This window comes from Megalobrama amblycephala, linkage group LG4, assembly GCF_018812025.1.
Source record: "Megalobrama amblycephala isolate DHTTF-2021 linkage group LG4, ASM1881202v1, whole genome shotgun sequence".
In the NCBI taxonomy this organism is placed as follows: domain Eukaryota; kingdom Metazoa; phylum Chordata; class Actinopteri; order Cypriniformes; family Xenocyprididae; genus Megalobrama; species Megalobrama amblycephala.
The window spans coordinates 2,186,884-2,209,927 of NC_063047.1; the positions used below are offsets into that span (position 1 = coordinate 2,186,884).

General features: G+C 42.5%; 1 protein-coding gene across 1 annotated transcript; it reads left to right on the forward strand.

The window, feature by feature from the left end:
* The first annotated feature begins 250 nt into the window (after positions 1 to 250).
* LOC125266268 (cytosolic phospholipase A2 gamma-like) lies at positions 251 to 21,544 on the forward strand. Its single transcript, XM_048186784.1, has 15 exons — positions 251 to 334; positions 873 to 898; positions 1,086 to 1,197; positions 2,884 to 3,026; positions 3,184 to 3,382; positions 4,342 to 4,453; positions 4,528 to 4,668; positions 4,873 to 4,938; positions 5,823 to 5,987; positions 12,717 to 12,821; positions 13,133 to 13,149; positions 19,113 to 19,128; positions 20,757 to 20,834; positions 20,899 to 21,053; positions 21,149 to 21,544. Exons 2-15 carry the CDS (start codon positions 873 to 875, stop codon positions 21,368 to 21,370), a joined length of 1,557 nt encoding a protein of 518 aa, XP_048042741.1. The 5' UTR covers positions 251 to 334; the 3' UTR covers positions 21,371 to 21,544.
* Positions 21,545 to 23,044: the final 1,500 nt, after the last annotated feature.

Below are 23,044 nucleotides of genomic sequence, written 5' to 3' on the forward strand. Positions count from 1 at the left end.
TCCCTAGTAATGTGTCTGAAGTCTTTTGCCTTTTCTCTGTAAAAAAAGCCTTATATAAAAATGTTCAATAAGATCAACCTGTTGCCTGCCACAAAAAAAAAAGAAAAAAAAAAAAAAGGTGAGGTCCATGAGGAGAGGTTGCATGATTATTTACAAGGAACTATCACAATTTTCCTGGTTCCTGTGAATGATTTATGATTCATAACCTCACCCTCATGATTATTTCTGTAATTGCAGTGTAGTTTCAGAGCCATATAAAGAGCATCTTCTGTCTGGATGTCAAGATAACAGCTGCTGTGGTGTTGCTGGTGAAGACTCAGGATTTACAGGAATAGTAAGTATATAATTTTAAAGTAAATAATAATAATAATCTTAAAGTAAATAATGTCGTTTCAGCAATAGCAATGCAGTGAAAAGGTTTCATGGCATTATAAATTATATTTTTCTGTAATTTACTTTAAAACCAATTTAAACATGGTCAACAGCAGAGACCGCACACTATCAAAAGTGCATAAATAAACAACCATGGTGAAAAACGATTTGTGGCATTCGTATTTCAATGACAAAGTTTTCCGTTTTCTATGCATCAAAATCTGTGTAATGTTCTTTAAATATACTATAATTGTATGTTTGGAACAAACTTTAAGTCAGTTTAATTTAAGTTAAAAGGACTTATACAGCTAAAAAAAAAAAAAAAAAAACTTTACAGTGCTGCTATTTTGATCATTACATTTTATGTATCTGACTCTAAAAACTATAAGGATGTAAATTTGCATGACGTCTGAAACAATCAGCTGTATTATAGACAGCATATGTATATATAATCTCAAATAACAGAAACTGACTTGCATGTGGACTCTATTGTTTTATAGATGAGTGCATCCAAACCCCAGGAAAGGTGTGTAATCCTGCTCAGATTCATGGAAGCATTAAAATAAGTTTTGTACTCTTACTTACACAATTAAAGTCTAACTGAGAATAACTGCTCAAAATAAACTGCAGACTTAATTGCATTGAAATCTAGAATATTCAATATCTAAATATCAAATAAGTTAAATTCAGGACTGTTCTGTCTGTCGCTGCAGCGGTGAGGTGCGAATCGAACCCTCTCTGAATAAGAATGAAGCAGAGTTTATAGACGGAAGGAGAACATCTGTTCTACAAAGCCTGAAGAAGCTTCAGATAAAGTGCCGTCAGGTAAAGCTTCTTATTTTATACTTCATATATCTGAGATGAACATCACATCACATCAGTTTCTTAAACTATGCCATTCTTAGCAAGCAACCACTGAAACACTTCTTAGTCAACAATGATGCATCAACATTAAAGGATTAGTTCACTTTCAAATGAAAGTTATTCCAAGATTTACTCACCCTCAAGCCATCCTAGAAGTATATGACTTTCTTCTTTCTGAAGAACACAATCACAGATAATTTAATGAATATCCTGACGCATCCGAGCTTTATAATGGCAGTGAGCAATACCAATGAGTATGAGCTGAAGAAAGTGTCTCCATCCACATCCATCCATCATAAACATGCAATCCACACGGCTCCAGGGGGTTAATAAAGACCTTCTTCGTAAGTTGAATACGGAAGGCGGTCTGGCGGAAGTTAGTTATTTTATTTCATAACTTGTAAAATATGGATTTATTTTTTTACACAAAAGCATTGCTTCACTTCAGAAGGTCTTTATTAACCCACTGGAGCCTTGTGGAGTACGTTTATGATGGATGGATGTGGATGGAGACACTTTCTTCAGCTCATACTCGTGAACCCTGTTCACTGCCATTATAAAGCTTGGATGCGTCATATTTATTAACATAACTCCGATTGTGTTCATCAGAAAGAAGAAAGTCACATACACCTAAGATGGCTTGAGGGTGAGTAAATTTTGGGGTAATTTTCATTTGAAAGTGAACTAATCCTTTAATAGCATTGGTTACAAGGTGATGTTAGTTTATCGTCACTTTCGCACATTCAGATAACAATGAAACGTACAAACTACACTTCAATGCTATGTCAACAAATTCCTGACCGTTACACATTTTCTGTTACCCTACAGAAAAACATTGTAAATTACTTTATAAAAATGGTTAAGTTCATTTTTTAAACACAGTTATTTTCCTTTCGCTTCTTAATGCAATCAATAAAAAGAAGTAAATTTCATGTGATTCCAAAAAAAAAAAAAAAATTATAGTAGGATAGGCAATGTTTTTCATAAACACTTTTTGTTATACTGGTTGAAACTCTCTTCACATCCTGATTGCAATCAATAATAGAATTGGTCTAAATATATATATATATATATATATATATATATATATATATATATATATATATATATATATATATTAAATATATACATATATCTTCTGTGGAAGTCTCAGGACCAAACAATTTTTGGTCTACAGTCATTGACACTCCCAGCAAACAAAAATATATTCTAAGAATGTTTTGCTAACATTGTTATGAAAATGTTATGTTTAATGTTTAAAACGTTTTTTTTTTTTTTTTTTTTTAAATGTTTCAAAAACATTTTATTGTGGTTATGCAAACATTATTGAAACGTTACTTTTGAACAATCTCCGAACATACTGAAACAAGTAACATTTAAAAATGTTAGTCGATCATCTAACTAAACATTTTAGAAAATAAATAACGCTCCATGAACGATGTACAAATAACCTTTTTATGCTAACGTTTTGAGAACATAAAGACCAGACAACATTCTATTAACGTTATTGAGGAATGTTTGTTCATAACTTTCAGAGAACCTTGCCAGAACGTTCGCTAAAGTTCTAAGAATGTTCCCTGTTAGCTGGGCTCTTACTTTAAAAATAAGGTGGATAATATAATGCTTTGAATGGTGTGTGTGTTTCAGAATGAGGTGCCAAACATTGCCTTACTGGGTTCTGGAGGAGGACAAAGAGCCATGGTGGGTTTGCTGGGATCCCTGGTTCAGCTCCAGAAAACAGGTCTTCTGGACTCCATCCTTTATTTGAGCGGAGTCTCTGGATCCACCTGGTATGAACACTGAGACACACTCTCTCACACACACACACACACACACACACACACACACACACACACACACACACACACACACACACACACACACACACACATACACACAAAGATGGGTTGAATGCCAAAAATGACAGCATATGTTGTTCCTCTGAAGGTGTATGGCCTCCTTATATCAGGAACCAGACTGGTCCACCAAACTAGAGACTGTGAAAGACAAGATCATCAAGAGACTCAGCGGTCCTGGAGTCAGTTGGAAAGAAGCACTTGCCAAACTGAAGAAATATTATGGAAAAGACCACTTCAGTCTGACTGACATCTGGGCAGTGATGGTCGTCACGACAATTGTGAAAGAGGTCTGTAAATAGCCTATTCATGACCCGGGACAGATCTAGAAAATTATTTAGGGTGGCACAAGGACTATGAGGAGTGACACCAAAGCAAGCAGTTATTCATATTTCTTGTGGATTTATGACCTGACATATTTGAAGTTTGCAGGAAACAGTTTGATTTTATTTATTTATTTTATCAATTTTAAAAATATTTCTACCGACACTAAACACCTACCATGCAACCTCATGTAGATACGCAATAAATTTTAAGCATAGATGGCGTGACCGCAGTCAGTTCTTCAGGGGTTGTGTGAAAAAAAAAAGAAAAAAAAATTCTCAAACCTACTCAGGGCAAAGTAGCATTTTTACCGAGAACAAGTTATTGATATCTTGCAGTTTACTTAATGATCAGATTTTGATTCAGTGATTTAAAAGCGGTCCACTGAATCAGGCTACACAGATTGCGCTGTGTTTTGACTCAATAAAAAGAACCGGTTTATAAGAGTCATTTGTTCATAAAATTTGGCTTATATCAACTATATCTGAAAATACAGACAGTGTAAAGCATATTCACTCATTTTAACCAACATCAGAGATAAAACTGACATGAAAAGTAAAATCTCCTAAATTACTTTTGTTCTTCAACAGTCATATTTCTTTATCTCAAGCATGAATGAAATGATGAAATTTACTAATTTTCTCAGTAAAAGTCTCTCACTGCATAAATGTAAAGATGCTTTGAGGCAAGAGAACTGTTGTTTTGTTGGTGATCTGTTGAAATAAGGTAAAGCAGGTTTTGAAGCTGGTATGCTGGTTTGAGCTGGTTTATGATGGTCCTGAACCAGCTTGGGACCAGCACCAGCACTTGATCAACATAAACCAGCTCAAACCAGCATACCAGCTTCAAAACCTACATTAACCAGCATATGCTGGTTTGTCCCTGGTCTCTACCTTAACATGAAGCTGCAAAAACTGTGTTCTAGATCGACGAACACACACTCACAGAGCAGTGGAGCCAGCAGAGTAAAGACGGTAAAGTCCCGTTTCCCATCTACACCGTGATCGACAAGAAGTGCAAACAACGCAATATCGGAGGTCTGTGTTTGTCTGAAAGAGAGAGAGATAATGTGTTTGTTTCAGCTGTTATATAGACGTGTTTCTGTCTGCAGACCCCTGGTTTGAGATCACTCCTCATGAAGCAGGTTATTCTCTCACTGGAGCGTTTGTGGACGCCTCCAACTTTGGCAGCAAGTTTCACAAAGGCTCCAAGAAAAATCAGCAGGATGAATTTGACATGCTGTACCTGCAAGGTAACAAACTCTGTTAAAGGGGAGTTTAATATTAATATTTGTAATATCAGCTTATATTGTACATTGTACACTTATGTCATTGACCTAAATCTCAGGTCTTATTAGCTTATGTCATAAAAATATGTACTATTTATGTTATGTGTTAGGGTGTCCACTGTTTTACTGTAAACTTCATGTTTGCTGATATTCTCTGTTTTTCTGCAGCTCTATGCGGAAGCGCTTTAGCTGATGAAGTGGAGATTGAGAAACTTCTCTGGCGAAAGATAAAAGGTTCTGAGGACTGAATTCGGCTTAAATTTAACAGTTATTTCATTACCATCCATTTGATTTTTTTTTTTTTTTGCTTTGTTTTTCAGATTTCTTTCAACAAAAGGAAATAATACTTGAGGAAATGAGGAAGGGTAAAGCATTTCTTAGACTTTATTTATGAATTTCATTTAACAGCCCTGATTTGATGTTTTTGAAATAAGTCTCTTCTGCTCACTGAGGCTGTATTTATTTGATCAAAATACAGTTAAAATAATAATAGTAATATTTAAAATTTATTTTCTTTGTGAATATTAAATAAAATGCAATTTAGTGATTAAAGCTGAATTTTCAGCATCATTACTCCAGTCTTCAGTGTCACATGATCCTTCAGAAATCATTCTAATATGTTGTTTTTTGTAATGCTAAAGAAATATTTATGATTATTATCAAATCGTTTCTTTTATATATATATTTTTATGGAAATCATGATACTTTTTTTCAGGATTTTTGATGAATAGAAAAAAGTTGAAAAGAACAGCATTTATTTGAAATGGAAATCTTTATAATCTTTATAAATGTCTATACTGTCACATTTGACCAATTTAATGCATGTTTGTCAAATAAAAGCATCCATTTTTATCTTACCCTGAACTTTTGAATAGTAGTGCATCACAGTTTTCACAAAAATATGATAATAATAATAATAAGAAGAAATGTTTCTTAAGCAGCAAATCATCATATTAGAATGATTTCTGAAGGATCATGTGACACTGAAGACTGGCGTAATCATGCTGAAAATTTAAATTGTATAGAACAGCATGAGAGGAGACTGGAAGCATTGGCAAGAGAGAGCAGAACAGGGTCAGAAGAACCCTTTGTGGCGGGATTCAAACCCGGGACACGAGAAGCGCTACTGCACCCTATATCAGAGCGCAGACAACAAGATCCAAACGCTCCAGCTACAGAAGGGTGTTACCAGGTGCTCATGAACCTTGTGGACATGAATCTTTCTGTTTTGACTGGCAAAGATCCTTCTGCTCTTGATGAATCCATCAGGACAACACTGAACGGTAACAAGCCACTGATTGGTCTGTATGTCCATCACAGACTTGTGTTCACGTCTTAATTACAGTTTTAGGGCCCATTTGCACCAAGGATGATAACTATAATGATAAAGTTATCGTTCTAAAATCACTATAAAAGAATAGCAGAGTCCACACCACAACTGTAACGGCGCAGAGAAACAATATCATTGGAATCACTTTAAGAACGATTTTTTCCAGCTGATGAACAATAAAAACATTGTCAGCCAATCAGAATCCATCCTGCTTAAAGAGCTTGAGCATTTAAAGTGACAGACGACAAAACTGGAAAAGGGTTAGTTTGCCTAAAAATATAAATATTAATATAAGGATTAATGTTTTGTAAATAAAGTGCTACATTTTGTTTTTTGCACAAACAAAGCACCCACATCACTTCATAAAATTGAGGTTGGAGTCAAGGCATTGTTCACCCAGAAATTACTGTCATAATTTACTCAACCTCAATTTGTTCCAAACCTGTATTAGTTTCTTTCTTTTGTACATAAAAGAAGATATTTCAAAGATTATGTGTAACTAAACAGTTGTTGGACATTGACTTACATAGTAGGAAAAAAAATACTATGGAAGTGAATGGGTGTTACGGATGTGTATGCAGGAGAGATGAGGCGCATACGGAGATCCACAAACAATAGGGTTTAATGATAATCCAGGAGTATAATACAACGTAGTACATAAACACACCATAAACACAACAGAGAATGGACAGGGAGTGAGTCCATTATAAAGGCAGTGCTGATGAGGGAGTCCATGTGCAGGTGATCAGTGATGATGGGGAGAAGACGAGGGAAGTGAGTGCAGGTGTGGAGACAAGAGGATCATGGGAAATGGAGTCCGGGAGACAAGGGAACTGTGACATTGGTTATAGACATTCTTCATCTTCTTTTGTGTTCAGCAGAAGAAATAAATTCATACAGGTTTAGAACAAAAAATTTTGGGTGAACTAACCCTTTAATAAACAGAATGATATTGTGCGTTGGTCTGAGCGATGTGAACTCTAAAATAGTTATCGTCCTTGGTGTGATCAGGCCTTTAGATTTGAGAAGGAAAAGGAAAAATACTGTATGAAATACAAAAGGCCATATTTCACATCATATCTGCATTTAAAATGTGTCATTTGTAAGTGTCGCTTTGGATAAAAGCATGTGTTAATGATTAAATGTAATTTTTAAAAATAAATGTATAACAATTTTTGCTTTTTGGCAAAATTTAAAAACAATAATGAAAATCAAACCATGAAACAAACAAACAAACAAACAAAAAGTGTGAAGAGGCATGTTGGTAAAAGTTCTTGGCACAAGAATGATGGCTCAGCCACAATAGCAAGGATTTTTATTTTCAGTCCAAACAGTCCCCAAAGTATACAAACATCCAAACAAACAAGTGTTTGGATATATATATATATATATATATATATATATATATATATATATATATATATATATATATATTATATTATTTATTTTATTTTTTTTTTTTTTACACTGAGCTCTTGACTTCTAATGAAATGTTTTCCACAGTCCACAGTTGCACTTCCAGTTGCACCCTCCACACTCTCCTCATGAAAGTGTGCTACTCTTATATACTATAGGCCCCGCCCACTTGGGTGAAACCATCAACAGAAAGTCTGCTGGAACGTTACTCCTCGGGGCTCTGTACCGGACCTTAAACTGGAATGGCTGTAAGGACAGGTACCAGCGAGTTACCAGTCAGTTCTGATCCTTCATGGCATGTATCCAAGTAAGTTCCCCTTAGGTCAGTCTTGAGGTCAAATTCTCGGCCCAAAAGATAGTACTGAAGGCTGTCCAGAGCCCACTTGATGGCTAAGCCTTCCTTTTCAATGGTGGAGTAACGGGTTTCTCTGTGTAGGAGTTTTCGACTGAGGTACAGAATGGGTTGCTCCCGACCAACCTCTCCCCAAGCCAGCACTGCTCTGATCCCCTTTGTGGAGGCATCCACCTGAACTAAAAATCTTTTAGTGAAGTCAGGGCTTCTCAGAACTGGGGATGTACACAGATAGGTTTTTAACTGTGTGAAGGCTTGCTCACAATCCTCCGTCCAGGGCACCAGGTTTTTAACTCCCTTTGTGGTCAGGTTAGTCAGGGGTACAGCGATGGTGGAGAACTGTGGTAAGAAGTGGCGATACCACCCAATGAGTCCTAAAAAGGAACGCACCTCCTTTGTACGAGGCCTGGGGCAATTGCGTATGGCTTCATCCTTGTCCACCTGAGGTCTCACTTCACCATTTCCTAGCTGGAATCCCAGGTATCAAGTTTCTTGCCTTGCCCACTCACACTTAGATACATTTAGTGTCAGTCCTGCTTCACTAATCCTGCTTAGGACTCGTGCAGATGTTGGAGGTGATCATTCCAGGTGTTACTATAGATGACCACATCATCCAAGTAAGCAGCACAGCAGTCCTCACATTCTTGAAGAACCGTTGAAATGTTGCCGGGCCCTGTGCAATCCAAACAGCATTGTTGTGAACTGAAAGAGTCCTATAGGTGTCCTGAACGCTGTGTATTCTCTGGACTTTTTCTCCAGTGGAACCTGCCAGTACCCCTTACAAAGATCTAAGGTGGTGATGTACCTGGCTCTTCCAATCCGCTCCATCAGCTCATCGATTCTGGGCATTGGATACGCATCAAACTTAGAAACAGAATTGAGTCTTCTAAAGTCCAGGCACAGCCTTAGAGAACATCTTTCTTAGGGAACAGGACGATCGGACTACTCCATGCACTGGTTGATGATTCTATTACCCCCAGGTCTCTCATCAATTGAATCTCCTTTTTCAGTGGAGTGACAAGGCTCTCTGGTACACGGTACGGCCTCTGCCGAGCAGGGTTAGAGTCAGTCAGATGGATAATATTCTCAAGCACCTTGGTCCTCCCAGGCTCCAGTCGGAAGAGGCCAGGGTAGTCAGCAAGGACCTCTTCAAGCTTCTCCCTTTGGTCACTCTCCAGATGGTCTAAACTAACCACCGATTGGGAATGTTTCACAGCCTCGTCATCCACTTGGTCATCATCTACCTCATCTTCTGGGGCCATTTTACATACGATCAAGGCCCTCTTCCCCTCAGGCATTTTCTTATGCCACTCCTTGATGAGGTTGACACGGTAGACTTGACTTTCCTTCCAGTTGTCTGGGTGGTGAATTTTGTACATAACGAGTCCCATCTTCTTGAGGATGGTGTAGGGTCCCTGCCACTTTGCCAACAACTTACTTGTAGATGACGGCAGCAGCAGTAGCACCTTCTGTCCAGGCCAGGTGTCTGGCATGCTGGTCATACCACTGCTTCTGGGCTTTATGAAGATTCTCTCCTGTTCTCGGTATGTCTCCAGACGGTCTCTCATCTGTAGCACATACTGGATAATGCCTCGTTCTCCTTCTGCTGATGCTGTTGGCAGCTCCCAGCTCTTCCTTAACAGGTCCAGTGGTCCTTGCACTGACCAACCATACACCAACTTGAAGGGAGAAAATCCGGTAGAAGCTTGGGGCACTTATTGGTAAGCAAAGAGCAGAAAAGGCAACCATCTTTCCCAGTCCTTACCAGTGTCACTCACAAACTTTCTCAGCATGTTCTTTAAGGCTTGATTAAACCTTTCAACAAGCCCATCAGTCTCTGGGTGATATGGGCTGGTCTGAATGGGGTTAATGCCCAGTTGTCGGTGGAGTAGCTTCATCAGCCGGGATGTGAAGTTGGTGCCTTGGATAATTACTGACAATTATCTCATCGGGGATGCCAACCCTGGAAAAGAGCTGAACAAGTGCAGTGATTATTTTGGCAGTGGTGATGGTGCACAGAGGGAAGGCTTCAGGGTACCGGGTTGCATAGTCACAGATGACTAGAATGTATTGGTTACCGGTACTGCTTCTCTTCAGCGGTCCCACTATATCCATAGCAATCCTCTTGAATGGAGTGGAGATCACTGGTAATGGATACAGCAGAGCACGGGCCAACCTGCGAACAGCACTTGTATTCTGACAGACATGGCACGTGGAACAGTAAGTACGTACATCTGTATACATGAATGGCCATTGAGAGCTGATTCTATGGTATGTTTTCTGATGTGCTAAGTGTCCAGACCAGGGTATGGTGTGTGCAAGATGTAAAATGAGAGATCTGCAACATTCAGGCACAACAAGACGTTTAACCCCATCTGACAGAACATACAAAACATCATCTTCCACAACATACCTTTCAGCCCCGAGCGTCATAATCTTGGCCTCCCCCCCACATGCTTTGTCAAAGGTTTCAAGGTGACATCAGCTGCTTGTAATTGGGCAATATTACCAGGTATCTTCCAATCCCTGACCTCCAAGCCTTCAGTAGGCACTTCAGTTATAGGAGTACCCAAATACTTCTCCATTCGGCATTGCCGTCGTGATTTTCTAGGTTCATTGCCTCCCTGGATCAGACTATTATCTAAGTCTGGTAGGGGTTGCAAACCAGCATTGGTTTTTGCCTGGGTTAGTACTGGGCAAGACATAGTAAAGGAGGTAGCATTACATTTTCCAGACATTTTCAACAGTTCACACAACACCGGCATGTCCCATCCCAACACCATACCCACAGGTAACCCTTCAACCACCCCAACACAAATTAAATATGGCTGTTCATTTACAATGACTATTACCTCAGTGGTAGGATACTCTCTTTGTTCACCATGAACACACTGTATGGCATTGGTGTTGGAATAGTAAATTAAGTTCTCTTGGACATAACAGTGCTTAATGAGAGACATTGTGCTTCCAGTGTCTACCAGGGCATTCAAAGTCTGTCCATTCACCATCACCTCTAAGAGATGGTCTGAAAGTTCAGTATTGTCTTTAATAATGTCACCCTTCCTTGGCACATAACAAAGACTAGTCAGTTTTGGTTTACATACTAGGCAATTAGATGCCTTATGGCCTGGTTGTTGGCAGTAAAAGCACACAAGACCTTTATTATTAACAGGAGGGATGTTACCTTCATTTCCACGTTCCACAACCTTGGAACCCCTGACCGTTGTTGACTGCAGATGCGGTGGTCCTCCCCGACTGCATTTTGGTACTGGGTTGCAATTCTGGTGGCAGTCAATCCATCTGTCGGCTCATGTTCCTTCACCCAGGTCCAAACCTCATAAGGCAGAACATGAAGAAATTGCTCTAGGATGATAATTTCACCTACCTCCTCCTTAGTGCGTTGCTCTGGCTTGACCCAGGGATGATAGAGCCCTTTTAGATGGTTGTAGGTCTCGGTAGGTGTTTCCCCTGAGGTTGTTGACGTCTGCCTGAAGCATTGGCGGTAAGTTTCCACGGAAATATTAAATTTCTCCAGCAGCGCTTCCCTTAGGTCCTCATAGACCGCAGCGCTGTCCTCGTCCATGGCAATGTATGCCTCAAGTGACTTTCCTGTGAGTAGGGGCACCAATCGACATGCCCATTCCTCCTCTGGCCACCCCCAGGTCCTGGCCAGATGCTCAAACCTCCAAAGATAGTTCTCTATATCCTCTCCTTCTTGGTATACTGGCATTCTCTGTTCTTGACGTAATGCTGGATGTTGTTCTGTTACTCCCAGTGGATCTGCAGACGGCTGGGAACCAGTCTGATGACGCCCTGCTGAGGTCACCTCATTGCGACGGGCCGCAGGTGTGGGAAGTTCAAAGCGTAGACTCTGCGTAGACTCAGGTGAGTTCCGCTGTTGTATTGATTCTCGCAGACCCCGGAGTTCATCAATGAGCCCTTCCTCCCACCTCTGCTGAGCTGCCAGAAAGTCTCGCTTCAAGGATACCATGTCACCGTCCATGGTGGTTGTGACCGGTTTGTGCTGAGGTAAACTGGATTTGAAGCCTGCGCCGGCTTCCTCTTCTTCCTCGTCCAGTGTGTCCCACACCACATCCTCCTGAATAGTCTTTCTTTGGGACCTTAGCCCCTTCCTGGTCCGTTTTTCAACAGGCACTGTTTTGCGGCTGGCCATCCCACTTCTGACACAACTTGTGAAGAGGTGTGTTGGTAAAAGCTCTTGACATAAGAATGATGGCTCAGCCACAATATATTTACACTGAGCTCTTGACTGAATCTCCTTCTACTGAAAGGTTTTCCACAGTTCAATTGCACCCTCCACACTCTCCTCATGGAAGTGCGCTGCTCTTATAGACTATAGGCCCCGCCCACTTGGGTGAAACCATCATGGGAAATACCAGGTAAGTATCAATTTATCAATCTTCTACGAAAAAAAGATAAATTATATATGCACACACATTTTGTACATGTCTAATTTTACAATGTATACATTATACTTCATTAATAATATGCAATGTAAATATTTAATAATTGAACAACACATAAGATATCCCCCCCCCCCCCCCCAACACACACACACACACACACATTACACATTACCGGCGTTTTGACCCTTGTTGGTTGCTGTGCCCATGGCCGATCAACCAGGAAGACACTCGATGCAAGGCACTTCATGAACAAAGACACTTTTTGATGCATAATGGCTGTGTATATGTGTATGCTAAACTACCAATAGCACCAACCCAAGTATGCACCCGAGGGAAAGGCTATTCTACTGAAAATGTGAGACATGACATGTAAAGTCTTAAACAATGCAAGTGCTGTCCCGGCCGGTGACAGAGAGCTCTGTCAAAAAAAAATACACATACTAGAATAAGAAGAACTCACTAAAGTACATGTCCCGTCTTTTTACAGACCTCTCTGGAGGCAAACGTCGTGTGGAAAGACTGAGAATTGCTGATAAAAAAGCAGAAAAAACGAATATGAAGAGTTACACCATGGATGTAAACAACAGTTTGAGTGGTTGGATTGGTAACTGGCTATTTGGTAGGTTGAACTGTTTCTAATATCAATCCATCCATTCTCCACACCACTTTTCTAGAGTTGTGGGGATGCTGATTTACAGCTTAAGTGTACCGTCTCGGTTACAAAGGTAACCCTCATTCCCTGAAGGAGGGAACGGAGACGTACATCGGACAGACTGACGAATAGGAATCTCGCTAGAGAGGCCAATATACTTTGAGTGTAACTAAAACGGGCCAATGCACAATGGCATGCAATCATATGCAGCAGCTGCTCGCCTCGCAGCGCGGGTATATAATGAGCAGCAGGTGCGTTGTATCTTCAGGTTTTCGCTGAGGAGCCGAACCGGATAGGCGGCAGCATCAGCGGGGTACAGTGACTGCGGCAACGGGACATACATCTCCGTTCCCTCCTTCAGAGAATGAGGGTTACCTTTGTGACCGAGACATTCCCATTCAGTCAGTCACGTTCGACGTGCGTCGGACAGACCAACGAATAGGAATCCCTACCAAAGCGCCACATGAGCTGCCCACTTCTATTTTAAGCCACCTTAACCCCCTTGCCTAAGAATGGTGGGGCAGGGCTAACACAGAGAGTGTCGATCACTGCTGTTCCCCAAACCCCACTCAGTGAGACTATTGAATAACACTGGGAAAGTGTACCCTTTCACTGAAAAGGAATGCTGCGGAGCCACATCCTTCCCTGAAGGAGTTATGTGGAGAAGTACATATGGACTAACCCCGTAGGGCTGTACTACATATGGAAGAACTGGGGTGACTCCACCCGATAAGAGGTGGGTACTCCCAGAGGGAAAGACACAGGCTTTGTTTAGGAGCAACCGTGGAACTAGACATATTGGATCCCTGTAGGGTCACACATATGGTACCCAGCCTAAACCCAGTTCTCAAGGATGCAACGGAGTATAGGCCTGGCGCCAGACACTCTGCCACGTCGGCTGCCGAAGGGAGATCGGAGGACTCAACAGGGTCTGCCTTGTAGAGAATCTCTGGAGTAAAAGCACATGTAAGCACAGCAAGCCGACACTAAGCCGGGGCCTCTCCGTGCCTCTGACCTGAGGTGAGAACACGGGAGGAGACCGGCTCAACACGAAGGCTATAGAATCTAGCAAACGTGTTAGGTGTCCCTACCTGGTCCCTGAAGGGAGTGATAGGAACCTCGGGCACATAGCCAGGCCAGGGTCTCAGTACCATGTGGCCGTCACCCGGCCCGAACTCTAGGCACAATTCGTTGACCGAAAATGCCTGCAGGTCCCCTACTCTCTTGATGGAGCAAAGTCTTCATAGACAGAATCTTTAAATCTGCTGACTGCAAGGGCTCAAAGGGAGCATTCTGGAGTACTCGAAGCACCAGAGCAAGGTCCCAAAAGGGTATGGAGAGGGGTCGAGGTGGAAATTGCGGCAGCATGAACTTTGAGGGTGGAGGGGGACAGCCTACGCTCCAGCCCTTGCTGCAAGAATGAAAGCACGACTCTGATTTAATATCTTCGGGGGTTACTGGGGGAAACACATATTTGTGAAGGGCCAGCTGTGTGCCAGTGCATCTGTCCTGAGCTGGCAGTGAGAGGTTTCTGGCGAGGCAAAAAGGTCTACCTGAGCCTCTCTGAACTCTCTCCAAATCAGCTGGACCACCTGGGGGTGGAGTCACCACTCTCCCTGCAGCACAGCTCGTGAGAGCTCGTCGGCCACATGGTTGAGCACACCAGGAACATGAATGGCGTGAAGCGACCTCAGATGCTCCTGACTCCATAGGAGGAGATGGCGGGCGAGTTGCGACATGTGACGGGAACGTAGAACACCTTGACGGTTGATGTACACAACAGCCGCAGTGTTGTCTGTGCGGACCAGCACATGCCTGCCCCGTAACGGCCCTTTCAGGCGGCTAAGGGCAAGGCGTACTGCTAGCAACTTGAGGCAGTTGATGTGCCAATGCAGTTGGGGGCCCGTCCAAACCCCTGATACTGCATACCCATTGTACGTGGCATCCCAGGCGGTGGCAGAGGCATCTGTGAACACCACAGCATGCCGGGACACCTGCTCTAGGGGCACTCCTGCCTGAAGAAACAAAGGGTCCAACCACGGGCTGAAGGTTAGGCAGCATTCCGGAGTGATTGCCACTCAGAACGTACCGTGTTGTCACGGCCATCTCGGGACTCGGCCGTGAAGCCAGTGCTGAAGCCGTCTCATATGAAGCAAACGGAGTGGGGTTACTGCCGCTGCGGCCGCCATATGCCCCAGGAGCCTCTGAGAGAATTTCAGTGGGACCACCGTCCTGCCTTTGAACGTATTCAGGCAGTTCAACATCGACTTGGCACGTTACTCTGTGAGGTGTGCTGTCTGTTTGACCAAATCCAACATACCATGAAAAGAGATCCTCTGCACATGGGAGAGTTTGCTCTTTTCCAAGTTTACCTGAAGGCCCAACCGGCTGAGGTGACTGAGCACCAGGTCCCTGTGTTCGCACAACTGATCCAGAGACTGTGCTGGAATAAGCCAGTCGTCAAGATAGTTGAGGATGCGAACACCCTGTTCTCTCATGGGAACAAGGGCTCCCTCCATGGCTTTCGTGAAGACGCAGGGAGACAGAGCCAGCCCGAAGGGTAGGACCTTGTACTGATATGCTCGACCCTCGAACGCAAAGCGCAGGAATGGCCTGTATCCAGGTAGAACCGAGACATGGAAGTACGCGTCCTTCAGGTCGATCGCTGCAAACCAGTCTTGGGGACTGATGCACTCGAAAATGCATTTCTGCGTGAGCATTTTGAACCGTAGCTTGTGGAGGCTCTGATTGAAAACTCGCAGGTCCAAGATCGGTCGTAATCCACTACTTTTCTTGGGTACAGTGAAGTAGGGACTGTAGAACCCTGACCTCATATAGGCTGGAGTGACCGGCTCTATCACGTCCTTCACGAGTAGGGCCGCGATCTCCGCACGCAAGACATGGGCATCGACAGCCTTCACTGCAGTGAAGGCCCCTGAACTTGGGAGGACGCCAGGCAAACTGAATCGCATAGCCGAGCCTGATGGTCCGAGTGAGCCAGCGAGACGGACTGTGGAGTGCTAACTAGGCTCGCAGAGACTGTACTAGCGATATCAAAGGGACCGTAGGCATACCCGCAGTGGGGCAGCGAGGTGGAACGCGGCTCGGGATGCTCTCTCTGCGAGGCGGCCCGAAGCGGGGTCAGAGTGTGTTATGCAACACCTACCTGGTTCCACGGTTGGACAGAGGGCGCAGGAGAGGCTTTGGTTGTCTTCTCGAATCACACACTTCTGCCCGCTGGCGATAGAAGAGGGGGATGAGAGTGGAGAGGTTCTTGCCCTCCCACTACTCTCCAAGCCCTCTTCGGACCTGGAGATGAAGGAAACTGCTCTTTTTTTGAGAATTTGGGTATCGCTGGTTGTTGAGCCATTGGCGGAACAGAAACAAAATGAAACAAAGGATTTACCACCCGGCCCTCCTGCGGGGGAAGGAGTGGTGTGGTCACCACCTCCTGAAGAGCAGTCCCATCCATCTCCGGGTCGCCCGTCCTAGGGCCTCTTGCTCTTGGCTTTACCACCCATGGTGACGAGCAGACTGAGGTGCTGCGGTTGGCGGATGGGTGGACGCAGCAGCTGACCGCCGTGGCAGGATGTGACTAATCTCAGATGTGATGGCCTCAGACTGCTTCTGTACAGCTGAGAACTGCTGGGCAAAGTTCTCAACCGCGTAGCCGAAGAGGCCGGTCTGGGACATGGGGGAATTAAGGAAACTGACTTTGTCGGTATCCCTCATGTCAGCCAGACACAGTCAGAGATGGCGTTCCTGGACCACAATAGTGGACATCGCACGACCCACTGACCACGCCGTAACCTTCGTTGTATGAAGCGCATGGTCCGTCGCAGCACGAAGTTCCTGGAGAACGTGTGGATCGTGACCACCCTCGTGCAAGTCCTTTAGTGCCTTGGCCTGATGGACCTGCAACAACGCCATGGCCTGTAGGGCGGAAGCGGCTTCCCCGAGATACCAACCGCGCTGCAGCGATCATGACCATCCCTTGGTGCCAGGTAACGACCACATCCAGAAACACACAAGTAGAATGTCATCTTTAAAAAGACGCAAGCTCTACTTGTGTAATCTCTTTCAGGGACTTGCTCTTTAAAAGTGCTGAAGCACGCAGACAGGGATTGTGTGCAACCTGTCATGTGCTCTCCTCTCTCAGAAGGCGGTCCTCTTACCGGCCGTGAAAACGGCATTTTAGCGCTCAAAAACGCACCGTTACTGGCCGTGAGAACAGCCTTTTTAAGCTGAGAGAACAGCTTTTGCTCAAAAGGCAAAACGAAAGCAAAAGAAAAAAAAGAGGACTTCGACCCCGCTGCCGTGCTGTACGCCTGCACTGAAGAGAGAGTTCGTCCTGAAGAGCTGACTCGTCTTTTTAGACACTTGCTTGCAGAGAGACAGGAACATCCGTTCGGCTCCGAAGTGAAAAGCTGAAGATGCAACGCACCTGCTGCTCATTATATACCCGTGCTGCGAGGCGAGCAGCTGCTGCATATGATTGCATGCCAATGTGCATTGGCTCATTTTAGTTACACTCGAAGTAGATTGGCCTCTCTAGCGAGATTCCTATTCGTCGGCCTGTCCGACGTACATTGAACATGACCGACTGAATGGAAACTTAGTGTTACCAAAATTTCCATCCATTGTTTTAACATAAACTAATAAACATAACGTGATGCATATTTGTTAGTCACGCGTAAATAAAACAGGTCAGAACCTGTTTCAACCTGGTTATTGAATTAAAATAATAAATAAAAAAACACTGTACGACTGACAAATATGCATCACATTAAGTTTATTAGTTTGTGTTAAAACTGTGTAATTCAAATGGATAGAAATTTTATATGGAATTTTTGATTTTATAGCCAGATTGATATGTAAACTGTACATCTAATATTTTAGATATTTAAGATTCAAATAACTTTTCATCCTCTAGGCAGGTTCTTTTGAAAACCAGTTAGTTCTTTTAAAAAACAAAATGCTTGTCTGATCCTGTAATGAAACATGTAGTCAAGTCAAGTCTGTACAGCCAACATTGTTCTCGATAAGAACTCTACACTGTCAAAATTGACAAAATGTAAATAGCGAGCAAGTATATTACAAATCCAACTGTCAAAATGTGTTTTTGCCTATATATATTTAAGCTGTCAGGATGGAATTTGCGTGAAACTGCATACTTCCATGTTTATGTCTATCTATAAATAAATGAAAGAAGTTCAGGCTACTATATGCAGTGGAAGGTGTCGTAATAGCTTGAATCCACAACAAGTGAACATTGAAACTCAACGAGTTTACCAGCATAAAGCGAAAGTGACAGAACTCGTAATAAAACAAATCAACATAGTTAGCGTAGCAGTACATTTGCTGCATCGACTAAGTTCAGAAAACAATCTTTATGCTGGTAACAATCTCTAAACCAGTTTTGAGTATTTGCCTATAAATATCCTTACTTATGCTATGTTCCAGACAGATCATATTTTGGATTTTTCCTACCTCCTTCTAGTAAATAACACCACTCAAAGTCAGCCATTTTGCGTGAACTCGGGGTACATCAATCAACCCCGACCTCAGCAAGATGTGTCATTTTGAGTAAATTCCAAGATGTCAGCGTGTCCTCCAATGAATATGAATGTAAAAACAAACTTTAACATTAGACATTAAGTTTGTGTAATGTTACCTTCATTTTTGCTTTTCGTCAGCTGTTTTCAAAGCGATTTAATGTCATTTTTATTCTATTTTGCCATAATCAACATAAATACACAATATGCTCTCATTGTGTCCTGTGGTCAACATGTGAATGTGACGTATGAGTGACTGGAACTCACTGAGGTCTGAAGTGGGATATTTAATTTTGTCCAACCTCATCTGGAACGCAGCATAAGTTATAGTTTCCACGGTTATCTGATATGAATAGCAATCATTGCCAAAATCTTGTAACATTATTTTAAAACAATCGATTTCAACAAGTCAAAACAATAGCTATAGGCTACAAGTTACTTATTAAGACATGTTTTCCATCTTTTTTGCATTATTGGGGGACTTTTGATGTTGTTAGCGATAGGGCTATTATGAGATTTAAAAAATAAATACCGTTTTGGCGTTGTTTAATATGATGTGACAGATCGCTGTAGTGCCTAAAGAGAACAGTTCAGAGGCTGTTGATGGCCGTGGTGGTGGAGGCAGGAGCGGCCATCTTGTCCGGCGTCCGAGCGGGCCGTGGGCTTGATTGCGGAGTGGCCGGTGGGCTTGAGTGCGAGATGGCTGGCGGAGGCTTTGGGATGCCAGCTGCTTGTGCTGAAGTCAACGGTGGATCTTCCACACTGGACAGCAACCCTCTCCGATCTCGGACAGGTCTCGAGACGTGACGTGACTCTGGGCGATCAGTGGAGATGTGACGTGCCTCTGTGTGATCAGCGGAGACATGACGTGACTCTGGGCAATCAGCGGAAACGTGACTTGACTCAGGAAGTTTAACTTGGACTTGACTTGGCTCACGAAGATCAACGGTGACTTGACTTGACTCACGAAGATCAACGGTGGCTTGACTTGGCTCATGAAGATCAACTGTGACTTGACTTTATAGTCAATAAAGCATAATCCAGAAACTGACTTAGAGATGAACGGGGCCCCTCACGAATGAGTTGTGACTTGAGTGGCTGATTAGCGCCTTCACAGAAAAAGTCTATCAGCGCACAGTCCGGCAAGTCTGAATAATGTGCCATGTCCAAATATTCCACAACATATTCCTCCAGCCATCGTGAGCCCTGCTTGTACTGTTCCTACCAGACCAGTGTTCACCAGAAAAGCTGCTGGATCGTTGTTGTGGCGAAGTCTTCTGTAACGGAACGGAACTCAGGCAGAGATCCATTTGCAAGCTTTATTAAAGTAGAGCGTGGTCGTACAGGCAGGGTCAAACAGGAACAAACAGGAACAGCAAGGGACAGGCAGAATCATGGTCAGGACACAGGCAATGGTCAGGACAGGCAGATATCACTCACAGGTCAGGATACAATAAACAGTCCAAAGGCAGGCAGCAGAGGATCGAAAACGAAAGACAAACAGGATCAGAAACAGGCAGGCAATCAATACAGGGAAACACTCGGAATTGTACACAGGGGTGAAACAAGACTTCGCAATGAGGTGGTGTATGAGTGAGTCTTAAATAGTCCAGATAATGAGCTGCAGCTGGGTGTGGTGATTAGTGATTAGTGTGGAGTGTGTGCAGGTGACTGGCAGGGAGGATTATGGGAATTGGAGTCCAGAACTGACTGGATTCGTGACATAAATATAGCTATGCACTGTTACATATTCATTATAATTTTTAATGTTCTTCAATATTTAATGCAATAAATCAGTTATGACAGCAACGATTAAAATGTTTATATTTAAAAAAAAACTGAATTGGACTAGAGATATGATTATGTAATTCTAAACTTTATTTATAATAATAACATCATTGAGTGTAATTTAAGTGTTTATATATAAATAAGTTAATTTAACCTTCAGTATTATTATAGTAGTACCAACTGACTTACATGTGTAGTTTACTACATTAGATTTTTTTCCTCTAGAAAATTTGCCATGTACTGTAACTAAAATACTACATCCAAAATAATCAATATCTAATCGAATCGAAAGCATGTGAATAGTAATCGAATTGAATTATGAAAATTTTGTCAATACCCAGCCCTAGTTAGTGACATTCACACTGATTAGATTCATCCGTGCAGGAGCCGAAGCACAACTCTCATCAGGTAACAATCAAAACAATGTTCCGCCGTAAGTAACTTGTACTTTTATGCTCCAACTGCTAGAGGGCCAAAATAACAATTTATTTGGCCTGAAAACTGAATTAATAAGAGTGCATTTGTTTTACAGATGCTTGGATGAGCATTATTAATTGCATGAATCTGTGGGTCTGGGGCAGGAATTATAACTTCCTCCACAACATGACAGGTAAGAACAGACCTGCTGACTGGAAATTCTGTGTGAATAATATAATAATGCTGTGATCCCTCAGGTGAAGCAGTGCCCTCCACTCTTCAGGAAACTGAGACGAGAGACTATGAAGATACCGGGCTGTTGCTCAACTCACCCTACTTATCAGTGCTGAGAAAAGAGAGAGACATCAACCTCATCATTTCACTGGATTTCAGTGAGGGTGATCCCTTCATGGTATTATACACATTTTTCATTCTCTACAGTTTCACTCATAATAAAATGTTAGTGATTAAAAAAATAAGAGCAATTGTGATGCTTTTCCACTGCAGACGGTGAAGGAAGCTGCCAAGACGTGCAAGAAACTAAACATCCCTTTCCCTGAGGTCAACATTCCCAGTGAGGACTTACAGAAACCGAAGGACTTCTATGTGTTCAAAGGCAAAAACACTCCCACCGTGATCCACATCCCTCTCTTTAATGTGGTCAACTGTGGAGGCAAGTTAAAATCTTACAATGTCATGAATAAAACTGAAATATTAACTGTGTTCTGATTTAAGTGTGTTAATGTTTCTTCAGATAAAATTGAGGCCTGGAGGAAAAAATATAAGACCTTTCAAGGTCCTTACAGTGCTGAGATGATCACTGATCTCATGGAGGTCGCTGGAAAAAACATCACAAACAACAGACGAAAACTGCTGGAGCAGATCCGTGCGGCCGTTGGGCAAAAAGGATCTAGAAACTGATTTGCATATCAGCAGTGTTGGGGGTAATGCATTACAAGTAACTTGAGTTACGTAATAAGATTATTTTTTTTAAAGTAACGCATTACTTTTAAATTTACAATTTAATCTCTGAGTTACTTTTTCAAATAAATAGCACAAGTTACTTTGTTTTCCCATTTATTGACTGGCGCCATGTTGAGAGGAATCGTAAGTGCAGAGGCGTTGTGTGTAACATAAAATTACTTTCCTTAAAAAGTAATTAAGTAACACAAAAATTTTGATTTTTGGGGGTAACGCATTACTTTCCAAAGTAACTTTCCCCAACATTGCATATCAGTCATTTTACAAGTTTAATTTCTTTTTCTGTCAGCGTTATTTTTTTTTCTGCAAAATGACATTAGATTATCAGAGGTTTCCATTTTAATTCATTTTAGTTTCTTCATGCATGCTGATTATAACAAAACAGAATTATGGTGACTGGTCAATTCAGAGTTTCATCATTTTTCCCCCCTAGTATTTTGATATACAGTATTTAAAATGGGTTCTTATTAATTCCACAAGGGTTAGGATTTGGTTTCCTTATAAGCAGTGTCTAAGTAAATTTAATTACTTAGAAATTTCTTCCATACCCTTAACAGAGTTAAATACACTAAAAAAAAGTTAAGTATTTGCATCTGTTTGATTTTTAAAAATCATATTTTCAAAATTGCATCTATTTGATTCCTTAGGATCAGTATAAACCAGCCCACCTGTGGCAGTCTTTAAATCAAGTTTAAAAATCAAGTTTTTAATGTTGTTTATATGTCTATGTGGTGTTTTTAATATGCTTTAGAAATATTATTAGAAAAAGACACTTATTATGGCAACAAGCAAGCAGCAGTTTGTCAAGTGTGTTCCTCCCTGCCCTCGCTTCATCACGGGCGGGGATACACACGAGATGTGCGTTGCTTGCTTGGGAGTGGAGCATGCCCAGGCAGCTCTCGAGGGAGCTGTCTGTGTGCATTGTGAAAAACTGACGCTCCGTACACTCCGCTCACGCCGGGCGTTCTTCAATAAAGAGAAAGAAGGCGCCGCGACTAGCGTTCCCCAGGGATCGGGTCCCGCTGCTGCCGAGGCACAGCAGCAGCTTCATTCCTGGGGTTCACAAATGGATCTGGTGGAGGGATTTGAGACGGGCCCAGCCTTATCTCGGCCCTCACCTGCCAGACCCAGTGTCTCTCCTCCGGTTGCGGAAGCACGCTCTGCGGTTTCTTCCCCCAAGAGAGAGACACTGGCGCTTCACTGGCGCTTCAGCTGTTAGAGGTTGTGACTAGGGCGGTGGCAAAATTAAATATTGACTGGCCAGCCGAAAGCACAGCATAAAAGCAAGCTGACTCATCCAGCCCCTCTGGGGTTGGATGCCATGGTACAGATGTGGCCAAGGCTGCGTCTGTACGCATTTCCCCCGATTGCTCTGCTCCCCGAAGTTCTGGAGAGGGTTCAGCAGGACGGGGTCCGTCTCAT